Source organism: Lagopus leucura, unplaced genomic scaffold (assembly GCF_019238085.1).
Source record: "Lagopus leucura isolate 7727_CA_CO unplaced genomic scaffold, USGS_WTPT01 Super-Scaffold_100017, whole genome shotgun sequence".
Classification (NCBI taxonomy): Eukaryota; Metazoa; Chordata; class Aves; order Galliformes; family Phasianidae; genus Lagopus; species Lagopus leucura.
The window spans coordinates 9,504,072-9,518,712 of NW_024962271.1; the positions used below are offsets into that span (position 1 = coordinate 9,504,072).

Here is a 14,641-nt window from a genome sequence, read left to right on the forward strand (position 1 = left end):
TTCAGCAGTGCAGGCAGCTATGAGTCAAATCCATGCCCTTCAAGAGGTCAAAGTGCAAAGGATTTTTCATGAAATGAGGACAGAAAGCAAAATAAAGGGACAAGATATTTCACCTTAGACCAGGTGTATTCAATATGCTCCCAGCAATATCCACAGCCTTCCTCAGCGTTCGGCTGCTGCCCTGCTGAGCAGCCTTTGATGCTGCCCCAGGCAATTATTGCCATTGACTTCTGCTTGGTTGGACACTTTTTGTTGCCATTTCTGATTTGTGTGATCAGATTTTACCAATTTCATATACATATGACTCTCTCTCCATCTGGACAATTATGTAAAGCTTTGATGTAAGCCGAGGGTTGGTATTTTTGCTTTTATTTTATTCACTTTAATGGTTTTATTTTCTTTCCTCTCTACAACGGACTCCGGAAATCTCATTCTTCCTGCCCAGTAGAATATTTCATCTGCTTTGATTTCCCTGTTTATTTATTTATTTCTGCAAAGGGCAGAGGGAAGACAGCAAAGTATGCTTTCTTCCTTTTTATCTCATTTTACACTCAAAAAAGTTGAAAGCTTCTCTGCCAGAGCTGGATGTTCCACGCCCTTCTGCTCAAGGCAATGTATCTCAGCCTCATCAAACAGATGTAAGAGATTTAGAGTAAGATGGGTGCTGAAGCTGCAAACTCCTGCCTATTACTTCCGTATTAACAGAAAGTACTAAAAAAAACCTGCTGCCAGATATCTTCTTTGCTCTTGATACTTGAAATAATTTCTTCCTTGACTGGAAAAAAATGATTTAGATTTCTACACTGGCAGTGAGGTGCTGCCACTTCAACTAATTGGGTCAGTGGGAGAAGGATGTTGGATCAATTGACTGCTGGTAGATTTTTCACTTATTTTCATTGTCCATTCTGGATCCCCATTTTTGTGTGTACTTTCCTGAATTTCTTCTGTATTTCTTCTGAATTTTCAAAGTGACAGACCAACAGAAAAAACAATTACATATAACTGTCAAAAGATCTCCATAAGTTTACTTTTCAAACACAGCTGTACACACCTGTCTTGACTTAACAGCTCCCCAGTACCACACACGACATCACTGTGAGGAACATTCTGCAGAGGATCTAACTGCGGACACTGGAAGCCACTCAGTCAGCAGTGTGAATGAATTACAAGGCTCCATCTAATGCTGACAGGCTGTAGATCCCAGCACAAACTTTAGACATAACCCTGGTTTGGAAGATTTTCACAAGAAAATTACAACACAGCAAATGTTAACAAAGAAATATTATTTTGAAGTAAACAAAGAAGTACATAGTACTCTTGCAAAAAACTGCCTCTAAAGAAAAGGCTATTTAGTGCAAAGAACCTCATAACTTCCTGAAAGTACTCTTGCTCAGTGTGCTCCCACACTGTCAACACATACTCAGCAATGGCACCATGAGGACACCACAGGAGGCCTTGCCATCAGCCCCACTCTGCAGATCAGGGCAGCAATGTCTGCACTAGATTTCAAGAACATCAAAAAGCTTCTGAATAATCAGAATTGTTTAGTAGACAACTAGCATAAACGTCTGAATCTTAGTGTCATAGAGTCCTTTCAGTTAGAAGGGACTTTTTAAGATCAAGTCCAACAAGCAGGGTCAGTGCCACATCATCTGCGCTGTCCATCTTACAAATGCGAGATGATGCAACACGGCTAGGGAAGAAAAAGTAAATTGCCTAGGCCATAAGGCACTTGTTCACAGTCATCCTCTGCAGCACAGCATGAAAAAACTCATCTTTCAGTGTGATGAAGCAGGGTGTACCTTCTGCTTTGCTAGCAATGCACAAGAGGGTTTTTTTAGATCTTTTCTTTCTGAATAATCTTATTCAGGAAAAATGAAGTGATCATCAATGCAAAACCAAAAAGCAAATGCAAATCCTGCAGTCTCCAGTTCAGTAGCATTGACTTTTCAGAGCATAAAATGATACAATATAGGAAAAAACTCAAAAAAATATAACCTTCTGGTAAGATCACGTTGCCCGAGGTGACTGACCCTTTAGCAAACAGCCAACAAAGTTCAGCAATTAATATCTGAAAAACACATAAATGTAAGAATAAAATAGCATGTAAAAAAAGGTACTGAAAAACAACTGCACATCCCCAAAATAATTATGGCAATTTGCTGCAGCTATTGCATAATATTGCAGCTTTGATATACCACAGCATTTGTATTTATGCAAAAGAGTTTTTAACTTATTTTGGAATGACAGAAGCATTAAGCAGAATACATTTTCATAAGTCTAACACATTTGTGAATGCACAAATGCAATCACAGAGGTCTGTTTAGAGGGTTTACACAAAACCACACTGACATTTAACTTTCAGATTTGCTGGCAAACACTCACTTGGTATTGCTGCTTGGGAACATAATCCTAACAGCACTTCTCAAAGAAACACCTACACACTGGAGTACGCTTAGTCATTTGAAAGCTTGAATTAACTCTTCTTAGACACAGAAAAAAGACTGCCTTCTTACTGAAAAACATTCATATTTTAATCATCTTCTGATCACGCTATATCATATCAGTGCTAAGTCTTCAAAACACTCACAGTCACGTTTTCCAAATACATCACAGCTACCTCATTTTGTCAGAAGTCTGCAGAAGAACAAGCACGTGCCAGAAGTCTCTCAGAGTAACCCAGACAGAAAGACACACTGTGAAGCCCCCTCAGCCACATCCCAAACAGCTGAGCTGGGTTAGCAATTCCCAACTTCCAATCTTTAAAAACAAAGACACCCAAAACAAACAAACACACAGAAAACCCCACAGCTGGTAACAAACCTTTCTACAAGCGCTAGGTCAGATCCTCAGTCTCACGGTGAAAAAGCAATTATGTAGAAAGCATGCTAAAATCCGATGGTCTTAGAAGAACTTCATTTTAGCCTATTATTACTAATGTGGTTCTGATCAAGTATTTATTATAATTATGATACCTTTGTAATCTGATAGAGAACTGAAAATAAGCTCATGTTTCTGTAGGTCTTTTCCTGTGAAACGATGTTTCTAATACTTGTTCTGTTAAAATAGCAGACATATGGATCCTTTCTAATTTTCTCTTTCCTATTTGAAAATCGTTTATTTCCACTTGTACATTGATCCAAGCCCCAGTGGTTTCTAAATATCATCTTTCCTCCAAAATAATACTACATTGTTCTGTAATTGCTATTTCACAACTAACTACAGTTACCAACAGTACAGTGCATTTAGCTGGCTAAATCATTATATACCTAGGCTTCGATGTGAAAAACTTGCTGGGAAAGAAATAAATTATAGATCAATACTACTGGAACAGGAATGATCCATCCCACTTAATTAGAAGAACCATATTTCAGTACCTTTCAGACACCAGATAAAAAGACCCAGTGAATTACTTATATGAAAAAGTCACACCCTTGCATAAATCTCAGTAGAGCCAGTCCCTAAACTACCAGTCCACCCAGGCAGTTTTTAAAATGCACAATCATAGAGTAATTTAGCCATAGCATCATTAGCAACAGCAGAATTTCTGAACAGAACTTCCTGATCAGGCCAGTATGAAATGCTAAAGCTTCACAGCCTTACATGAATATTTCAGGTAGGATATGAGGAAAATTTTCCTCTCAGAAAGAGTGGTACAGTACTGGAACAGACTGCCCAACAAGGTGCTGGAATCACCTTCCCTGGAGGCTTTCAAGAAGGGGGCAGATGTGGCACTGAGGACACTGTTAGCAGGCATGGTGGGGATGGGTTGATGGTTGGAGTAGATGATCTTCATGGCCTTTTCCAACCTTAACGATCTGTGATGCTATGAATGGACCCTGTAGGCTAGGTGAGAAACTGCAGTTTGAGTTCTAGAAATGGTTTAGCTCAGATCTCTTCTTAACTCATCTCTGTATGAAGTTTTTTTTGAATTTGGGAACATTTTACAAGCTTGAACTGGGGAAGAGACATGGCCAGAGCAGGGGTGCACCTACCAACACCCTCACACAGAGTTTGAGCTGAATCTCGTGACTGGAAGCTGTGACAACTCAAGTTCAAGGTTGGTGCTATAAACAGAACCAGCCCGAGTGAAGGTGAAAAAGGGATTCCTGTGCCTCCATCCCAGCTCATCTTACAAGGGTAGTTTGGGATCTGAGGAGAGAAAAGTATTTCCAGCAATCGCTTCGGGTTAATTATCACAATTCCGGGCATAGGAGCACGCAATAATCCCTAAAGAGAAAATGCTGTGGCCGTGTACGTGTCTGCCAACGTGCCCCACCGCCTACAGACCGCACTAGAGCCACCCAGCCCAGCTCACAGCCCGCACCTCCACGGGCGGCGGCAGCGGCGGCGGCAGCACCACAAGCCTCCCGCCCCCCCTCAGCGCCCAGCAGGGCGGAGCCCCAGCCCGCCCTCGGCACGCGCCCCCTCTCAGGGCTATGACGTCCGTTTGTTGCGACCCTGCGGCGCCGCACTGACGTCATCGCGCCCGTCCGCCCGCAGGTGACGTCAGCGCGCAGCCGCAGCCGCCGGGAAGGTCGCGGCGGTGACCGGCGCTCCCGCACCCGCCATGTTGTCCGTGGCTGCCCGCTCCGGGCCCTTCGCGCCCTACCTGTCGGCCGCGGTGCACGCCGTGCCCAGTTCGCTCAAGGCGCTGGCGCCGGCGGCGCTGCAGACCGAGAAGGTGGTGCTGGACGTGAAGCGACCGCTGCTGTGCCGGGAGTCGATGAGCGGCCGCTCGGCGCGGGGGGATCTCGTCGCCGGCGCCAGCCTCAACGGTGCGAGCCGGGCCCGACGCCCTGGGGGTGGCACCGGGACGGGGAGGGCGCGGCGGGCGGGAGCCGGGAGCCGGGCCCGGGGCTGGACGGGGGGCGGCAGCCGGCGCCGCTGCTCCCTCGCCCTCTTTCCGTCCCCGCGGGCGCCTTCGGGCCGGGCCGTGAGGTTTGCTGCGTCCTGCAGGCAGTGCTGGGCTCCCAGCTGCGGGTGATGCATGTTTACTGCTGCAGAGCTAAGAGCGTTGAAGGCTTGCTCCTTTTTAATGACTCTTAAACGGGTATTTGTTCTGCTTTTGGGGAGATACAGGAAAACTGTATCATACAATACGGCTTTTACCCTTTAAGTGACGTAGATCAGAGATCTGAGTGCAGATGTGCTTTGCAGCTGCATGAGAAGAGTTGTAAGAAAGAAAGTGGAGCAGTCACTGTTTTCTCCCCCCTGTTCTCAAGGTGTGAGCCAGATCAAGTCACTCAGTAGTTCTTGCAGAGTCTGCCTAGGGCCAAAGAAGGACAGTGACTCTCAGCAAGGCACGCACTGCCAAGTCCCTTATTCCTACAGCTCTATGTCTCTGTCTTTTCATCACTTGGCTACTGCATCTTTTCACGTGCTCAGTGCAATGGAAGTAGTTTGCTGACAGGCATATCCACCAACAAATGGGACACCCAGGTCCTGGCCTCAAGGTGTATCTGACAGCAGCCAGTTAGGCAAGGCTTCAAGACTGCCTAATGCTATGCATTTTATATATTAAGGGACGTGATGTTGCCCACACAACAAAAGCAGCAGCCTTTTGGAATGCAAACTGCATGTTTACAGCAGGACATCTAGTCTGAAGTACGTGCCCTGATGGCAGTGATCTGTGTTAGGCCTAAATAGGCACATCAGGGAATGAAGGATCTGCAGTCATTGTGGACTGAGTATGAAATGGAAACATTTCTGAAATGTTACTTTAGTCCCGAAATGAAGAATCTTTTGTCCCCACTGTATATACCACTTTAAATGAAGCATGAAGAATACATACAAGTACATACAAGAAGTATGTACTGGAATGAAAATAAGCTTCCTTCTGATGGTGGGCACGTAGCAACAGTTAGCATCTTACTAACCATCAACTGTAAAGGACACATCCAGATGTAAGTTCTACAGATCTATCATTAATGTAATTGACATGTAGTCTTATTCATAGCTTCACTTAGTATTATTCAATGAGAAGTGTAGCAGAGAATTTTCAAAGTAGGTGAATTATAATGCCTGCTAGCTTGCTACTAGATGAGAAATGTCTTCACATTGAAATGAGTAGTTTGCTCTCATAGAATTTTCAATTTCAGTTTAAGAGTAAATACTTTTTCTTTCCTGAGTAAATTGTAAATAAATGCAAATATTTCCCCATTAGATCTTATTTTGAGTACTTCAATAGAATGCTGTCTACTAACCTATTAACTTTGTGCCAACTGCTAGAAAAAATTAAGACTGAACAGGTTTTGCCAACTAACAGACTGCATTTTGGCAAGTCATGTCCTTAGCATGTCCTTTCTTTACGTTTGTGTTGAGGGAGGTAGCTTTCATATGCTGGAGAAACTAATAGGCTCCCCTTACTTAGCAGTCGCATCCTGTCAGGTCAGCACATGGCTTCAAGTGAGAATCTCACAAAGTTTGGGAACTGGATATTTACTAAATTTTTTCCTAAATCCTTTTATGAAACATGTCTGCAAATAGAAGACCGGAGTTTGAAAGGTTTAAAAATCATTTCCTGGGGCAGTTAGCTTTGATGTCAGTTTTAAGTTCTATAAAGGAGGGTGTCTGATCTGGTATTTTTAATCTTTAAAATGTTTAGCCAGACACTTAAGATTGTTAAGGGCATAGAGGTTACTTAAGTCAGAGGAGATAAAATTTATTCAAACCATTTTTTTCAAGGAAACATCAGAACGGAAAGCATGTCTGACTTGTGTCAGCTAGCTGTTGTATTCTGCGGCATTTCTGCCTTGAAATTTCCAACAGATCACTTCAAACCCAGAACTTTTTGCAGGTCTTTCTATACCCTTATTAGGCTTCATTCAGTTTTCACAGATAAAGTGGAATGACTCACCAACCTTGCTCATCTACTAAAAACACCTTCTAATAAGTATTATTTTACAAGGTAAAATTGAAGTGTATATAGAGGAATGCAACCAAGACTCTGGAATAACGTACCCATCATTCATAGAACATGATTTAGAAAAGCCTAATATAAAATACATCCTAATACATTTTGAATGAAAGAGTTGCCATTTCCTGTTATTTTTCTTGCAGCACCTGCCAGTGTGCGGTATGTCCACAATGATGTCGCGGTCCCTGACTTCTCTGCCTATCGCCGTGAAGATGTGCTAGATGCCACAACGTCCTCTCAGAGTAGCAGTGAAGAAAGAAAAGGGTTTTCCTACTTGGTGACCGCAACAGCATGCGTAGCTAGCGCATATGTTGCTAAGAATGTTGTCACCCAGTTTGTTTCCAGCCTCAGTGCTTCTGCTGACGTGCTAGCATTGTCAAAGATTGAGATCAAGCTATCTGACATTCCAGAAGGCAAAAACATGGCTTTCAAGTGGAGAGGAAAACCCCTGTTTGTGCGTCACAGAACCCAAGCAGAGATTAATCAGGAGGCAGAAGTTGATGTGTCTAAGCTGAGAGACCCACAGCACGATTTAGACAGAGTAAAGAAACCGGAGTGGGTCATATTAGTAGGAGTCTGCACTCATCTTGGCTGTGTACCAATTGCTAACTCTGGAGATTTTGGTGGTTATTACTGCCCTTGCCATGGGTCCCATTATGATGCCTCTGGCAGAATCAGGAAAGGTCCTGCTCCCTATAACCTGGAGGTTCCAACCTACCAGTTTGTTGGTGATGATTTAGTTATTGTTGGCTGAATGACAAAGTGCTCAGTTGCTTTCATGTTCTGGTGAATGTATTCGTAAAAAGGTTAACTGATATTCTGGAATACTGTCAAACCGGAAGATCCTAAAAATACATCAGCTTCATCCTCAACCAGAACTATGTTTGAATACTTCCTTGTGTTCAATTTTAATAAAAACTTGAAGTGAGCACTTGTTCCCGACTTAAGAGAATGTGTATTTGTTTGTATACTGAGTCAAAGAGACTCTACAGCATACAAAAAATACGTTTATGCAGCCCTGCTGAAAGGAGGCATACTTAACACAGGCACTGAACTACACAACCAAGCTTTCTCTGTACCACGCTTTCATTATTTGTATTCAAGTTTTGCTGCGCTATGGGAAGAAACTCCTTTTAAAAACTCGCAGCAGACTTAAAACGTGTTTGGAGTCAGCTTCAGTGTAGAATTGTATTAAATGCAATCCTTTAATTTCCAGTGTATTTTTATGTTTGTACGTTTTCAAGGGAAATGAAAGAAAAAGTACACAAAAAAGAACCTGGGAAAAATAGTTTACATTGTTCAAAAGCAGCTGGTAACTACTTCTCTGCTAGGAAAGCAATGTAATTTTATGATGATGAGGACAAAATGTAAACATGACATAGTGGAATTACACTTCACATACTAATTACAGTGTACAAACCTAAATGTTTGATCAGTTACTTAGGACACTGGAACATCTATGACAGTTTTCCAATAGAAATAATTTGAGAAAGAAGAAAAAAGGGAAATTCAAGTTGTACACAGCGTTGCACAAGTCATGGGAACCACTCAGTTTGGACAAATCTCCAAGGTAAACATAGCAAAAGGTTGATATATAATCAAAGAGATTTTAGGACTGAAATGATTTGTGTAAAAATGAGCTTAATACAGGCTAAAACTTTGAAGCCTCTCTTATTTCAATGCAGATTCTGAATCTATGGAAAAACAAATGCAGCCCAAAACCAGTAGGTTTTTTTACCAGCACTGGTCTTGCCAATTGGTCTGGCGGTTTCTCACAAGTGAACACAATGAAATCTTGAAGAGTTCTGGCACAGCAGACTTAAATGCTCATACATAAAACTACTTGTACAGGAAAAGCTGCTACTTATTTCAAACTAACTCAGTGACAACCGACCTACCACTAGTGTAGCACCACTACATGGCACACGTGAGGATAAATCAGCTTTTGCTATAACCATGAGATGCAGTACCTTTTTTCCACTGTTAAGTGTTGCTTCCTGGGCCATGCAGATGTGATGGTTGCCCTCCTCTCTTTGATTAAAGGCTTTGTTCTCTTCACAGTTGCAAAAAGGTCACTTATGATGAGACAAGCATGCACTGGAAAAGAATGGGGTTTTATAAGAATCCGAGAAATAAAGAGTTTTTTAAAATCTCCAGAATCTCACATATAGAATCTCACAAATTGGGTACAAAATAAAAAATAAAAATAAAAACAACACAAATTTTCATTTGAATACACTATAACACTTCATAGAGGTTGTGGAGTATCCATGGAGATGCTCAAATCGAACCAGTCAGAATCCCAGGCTGCAATGCTTTGGGCAAGAGGGTTGGACTAGAACATCTCACCCTCTGCCTTCCAACCTCAGCGACCGATTTGCAAGGAGTAATGTGCAGTTACTGATGTGGTTTGTCAGATGGCCCAAACTCCTGAGTGGAGCAATGCAGCTCAAACAGCGACAAACCTCCCTGCAGTGATGTGCTCATGGCCTCAAGTTCCTAACTACCTTCTGGGCTGACAATGGTAACTTTGCCCTTCTCATGGCTACCGTACCCCATGTAGATGGAAGAACAAGTGTCCCAGTACACAGAAAAATACTGATATATTTTACGAATTTCTGGGGAAATATTCATTGTATTTACTAGAAGCAATGTTTTGCTAGCTTTGCTGCTTCTACATATTTCCATTTTGACATCCTCTTCAGTAATGGCCGTAGCAGGGCTTTCTGTTCCTAAAAGTACACATCTAGTGTGTAAGCACCTTGAGGAACTGCAACGTCACACAGGAACCACAGCACAAGCAGGGATAGCACACACGTATCTCCTGCCCTTTCCCCTGCAAGCAGGTAATTCAACCCAGTGCAACATCAGCACCAAACAAGGAGGAAACAGCTTCCAAGAACTATTTTTGTACAAAACAGTCTGCTGCACATCGGCAATGATTTATCATTATTTTGCCATTTTAATAACTACTGTATAATTATCAATTAGTCTCTATTCTTGATGAAGATGTTTAAAGTGTTTTTGTTTTTAAGAAAAATACAAGAGCTTTCATGCACTAAATAAAGCAGCGGGAAAACACTTCTGTGTAATTGAAATGCTTTGTCATTACATGATGTCACATGAAGCCCACAAGAAAATATCAGCATTTAAAAACGTTTCGGTCTGTGATTTCAAAGCGTTGATATTCTCCTTAAGTTGCATTTACTCTGTTGCATTGCATTTCTAAAGAAAACAAAAAATACGCCTGTATTCTGCTTGCAAGGTTGCATCCTTGCCCAAGATAAAACAACTCCCTTTCTGCATTGCCAGACTCGTGGGAATCAAAGGGGCAGAGCACACGGCCACATCGCTCCCAGGGAGAGCTCTTTGGTGCCTCCTTGAGCACTCGGCTGGGCCAGACGGGCTCACCATACAGCCTGCTGGGTTTGCTTCACACTCCAACCCACTAGGCCAGATTGAACAAAGTCCCATCCAGCCCAGACTTGAATCGTGATATTGTCTTGCTCTAGCAACACATATACAAAATATAATGTACTATATTGTTTATTACAGGTGCAAAGGCTTTTTTTAGCATTAAAAAAATAAGCAATTTTGGAATTAAACCGTGCTAAAGATATGTACTTTATGTGGTTTTTGCTAGTTTAAATAGCAGCTAGAAACACAAGGCACAGGAGAGACTGGCTCTTCTGCCCATAAATGATGGCAGAATCAATATGGGAAGGAAACTTCTATGTTCAATATTACTTACTGCTGATGGCTGATGTCTTTGGTCAGCCAGTTACAGAATTGGTAGCTACTAGGACTTCATCCTCCCACATGACAAAAAGAAGTTACATCCAGAGGCAGAAGGCAGACTGCACAACTGAGGTTGGTCTTGTTCCAGCACTCCTTGCAAGCCCGTATTTGAGTTATCTTTCATGAAAAATTCTATAGCAAAGTCACCAGTATGCAGATGTGCAGTGTATAATTTCCTACAAGCAGTCTAATAGCAGTGTCAGGCAGAACTGGTTTACTCCCACCATGTCATACAGTAACAGAACTCCAAATTTTCCTCTGTGAGCAGTCACGTAATTTGGAAGTAATTACAATACACGTCAGCCTCCAATTCCTATCACAAATAAGAAGTGCCAGCTTCCTGCAGAGATCTATTGGTTTGCGCAGCTGTAGGACAATCAATAGAGCTATTGAGAACTGCATCATTTCCAAGCAGGTCCGGGGAATTTTATGTTCAAGGGTACTTAACAGTTAAAAAAAGGTACTCAAAAATGTGATGTAAAATTATTTAATAAAAGCCCATTTATGCAAGTGGAAAGGCTTTGTGTATACAGAAAGTCTCCCTTTTTTTTACACTTTAACAGGTTGAAGGAATAACAAGAAGCAGACAAATAAGATCAGACATCTCTCTTAGGTTAGAGGCATTGGGCTTTCTGTTAGTCTGGTGTTTGGGGCAGGAGGGGGCAGTTTATTCTGCAACCGTTTTGTACTTTACAACCATTCTGTAAATATTTTGCGTAATTCATGTATAGTGGGCCATGGATGACAGCACCACTTAGCCAACATTATTATTTGAAATAAAATAGAACTCTCCTTTTGAATTGCAAAAAGTGTGATAGAGCATTTCAGATGTCAGTCTGAAATGTCACCTGTGGAACATGTCAGCCCTGCGAGCAAAAAGCCTCTCAGTTTTGACAGGCTACTGCTGTGTTTTCCTTCTCTTTTCAGTTCCAACTGAACAGTAATTTTGAATTAAGTACCAAAATACGTGGAATTTCAGGCATTATGGATGTTTTTTTGTTTGTTTTTAGCAGTTTGCTTGGAGTTATATATACCCCAAAGATTTAAGTACACTGGGGTCTTGTAAAAGTGAGAACCAAATACCTGCAACAAGATTTGGCTCATGGATTGCTCCTGAGGTACCTGATACTCACAGCAGCACTGCAAATTTTGACCTAGCAATTATTCTTTCATCTTAATGACACCAATTTTGACCGCCTGATTAAAAAAACGGAATATTTATGGCAATATTATTTTCTTTGTATAGTTTGAACAATGCTTTAGTTTAAACGTTCTTATTGAGCTTTAATGTTTTCATAGCAGAAGCCACTATTTTAGCTTTCTCCAATTTTTAATACCTCTGCTTCAGATTATAGCACAAAACAAAGATATCTCTCCCTTTGCTGCTGTACTTGATACTGGTTTGCAAGATGAATAGCTGCTTCAAAACATTTGTGTTGCTTTTAACTAAATAAAACATTGCACAAGGCATATCTATATCGTATTTCCTGTAGGCAAATCCCTGCATTGTAGTACTGAAAAAGGTACTGAAATTGCAGTACTGAAAAAACCTACAAACATACGTATGGACTTGCAAGTGAGTACATGTCAGACTCTTACAATCAAACAATTTTATCTTTACTAGGGTATAATCTATACCAGATTTTGGAAGGCTGGACATTAATCCAATAATTTTAGGCCATAGTTATAGTGTTCCTCAGCCTGTCCTGCTCCCTTCTCTTAACCTACTGGAAGAGTTATTCTTGATCATTTCATTTAATTGAATGTAACAAAGAGCTTCTCACCTTGTGCCAATCATTTTTCAAAAATATTTGTTTTCGAAGACAGTTTCCTATTTTGACAGATAATCTGTCCTAACTTATAACTCATACCCATAGATATGGGCAATTCTGACGTACAGTCTATAAATCATCAACCTTTTCCCTCCTGAATTTTTTGTCATCTCTGAGCTGCTCCACTGAGGTCACTAAAGGTTGCTACTACCAGAGCTATTTATCTTTCCAATTTTTCTCCTCTGAATTTTCAGTTGATTGCAGTTCCCAGACAAACATACTTCCTCTCGTGCCAGTAGGTCACCTGCTTTGCAGTCAATGACACATCCATCAGCTTCTCTCAAAGGCCCCACTGCACCATGAGCACACTTACAAACTCTGGGACACTCAGCTCTCTTGCACCCGTAACCCTCAAGAAAAAACACCGAGTTCCATCAATGGTACATTAAAAGAAGTCTGGAAGATTATCGATAGCATCCTGGAGTCAAACTATAGCTCTTGAGTTGAGGAAGCAAAAAACAAAAAGACTTTTTTTAGTAAGGATTTTGTTGCTGTGATCTTCTCAGCAGCAACCAAGAAAAAAGCATAAATGAAAGCATGGGAACTGACTGAAAAATTGTCCTCAAGTAGTTGGTGATCACAGCCAGATACACATTGCTTTCATTGGATGAAACACGCAAGTGGGGATGAAACAGGCAAGTAGGTTTGGGTCCTAGCGATACTCAGTGCTTTCAGTAGCGAACCGGGTAGTACACGAGCATGCTTGTCAGACTAGAAGAGGAAATCAAAGTAGCAAAGGACACCAATATCTTAAAATACACTACTAAAATGCAAAACATATTCAATTACATTTGCCTGCAAACTAAGAATGAGTAATATAATCATATAGCTGTGGGGAAAAAAAGTCAAATGTCTGATTGGGATGAAAAAATAGGAACTCGTGTTCTGCATTAGTTAGCATTCATGAAAATCCAAATGGAACCTGACAATTCAAGGAAACTATGACACTGGGGAGAGTCCAGGAAAAGACAACAAGAACAAGTAAGGGTTTAGAAAATATGAGCAATAGAGAGGGATTGAAGGAAATCATACCGTACAACCTAATAAGCACTGAGAAGATATATGAGAACAGCCTCGGCTGGTACAAGTGAAAACAATCAAGTATTCTTCACATTCATTGTGAATAGCTAAAGCAAAAGCTTTGAGTCATAATAAAGGCAACAGAATTAGGATGTGAGAAAGAGAAAAAAATGTGATAATAGTAACCCCGTGAAGAGTCAGAACATACTTGAAACATAAGAAATTCTTTCAACTAGATTTTAGCTGTTTGCACAGAAATGAAGTTAGATCAGCCAAAGACCCTATGTGTTCCACTCATTCCGTGTGTTCTGTTCTGCATCTTACAGCATTTTAAATGTTATATAAGTTAAAGCAGGCTTCATGCCCAAAGCCTATTAGTCTATAAATAATGTTTTAATGAATCCGGTATTTTTCTACAAGGAAAGTACAAATATCTTCAAAGACATCTAAGTCAACACAGAACAGATTGCTGCAATCCAAGCACATACGTACACAGGTACAATGGTGGCCTACATCCATCTCATTTTATGCGCTAAACTGGGCGATGCTGTGGGGCTTCAACCTGAAGTGGCAAAATAGATGTGCTGTGAAACAGTAATGAACAATTTCCTGAATTCCAAAGGCCCACTGTGTTCAACACAGCCACAATCAAGCTTCTGCTCCTTTGGTGGACTTAGCAACAAGCAAAGAAAAAATTCTCTCGAATCTTCCCATCATGTTTATGATATTTAAGTCTTTATCCCTTCCATTCACCTTCCAAAAAGCTCAGAGACAGTAGAAAACTGTCCCATACTGTGGTTTTCAGCTGTGTTTCATTTATCAGTGGTCTAACATCAGTATGTTTCTCCCAGGTGAGACACAATCTCTTAACATTTTTGTCAGCTTCTTCTACACTGAGTTTTTGCTGTCTTTACCTTTAAAAGGATGTTCTTCGAGCTGTTTTGTGACTGCCTGGGCTACACAAAACTGTTTTGCCCATTTCCCTTCTGTAATTAGTTTTATTAGCATCAGTTTGATCATCACGAGAGAAAAAAGATCCAAAAACATTGCACGTTTGCCTCTGTGTTAGCGT

At 41.2% G+C, this 14,641-nt stretch overlaps 1 protein-coding gene across 1 annotated transcript; it reads left to right on the forward strand.

Annotated features, from left to right (window-relative positions):
* The first annotated feature begins 4,555 nt into the window (after positions 1 to 4,555).
* LOC122183352 (cytochrome b-c1 complex subunit Rieske, mitochondrial) lies at positions 4,556 to 7,861 on the forward strand. Its single transcript, XM_042877238.1, has 2 exons — positions 4,556 to 4,778; positions 7,063 to 7,861. The coding sequence occupies exons 1-2, from the start codon at positions 4,571 to 4,573 to the stop codon at positions 7,671 to 7,673; spliced, it is 819 nt and encodes a 272-aa protein (XP_042733172.1). The 5' UTR covers positions 4,556 to 4,570; the 3' UTR covers positions 7,674 to 7,861.
* Positions 7,862 to 14,641: the final 6,780 nt, after the last annotated feature.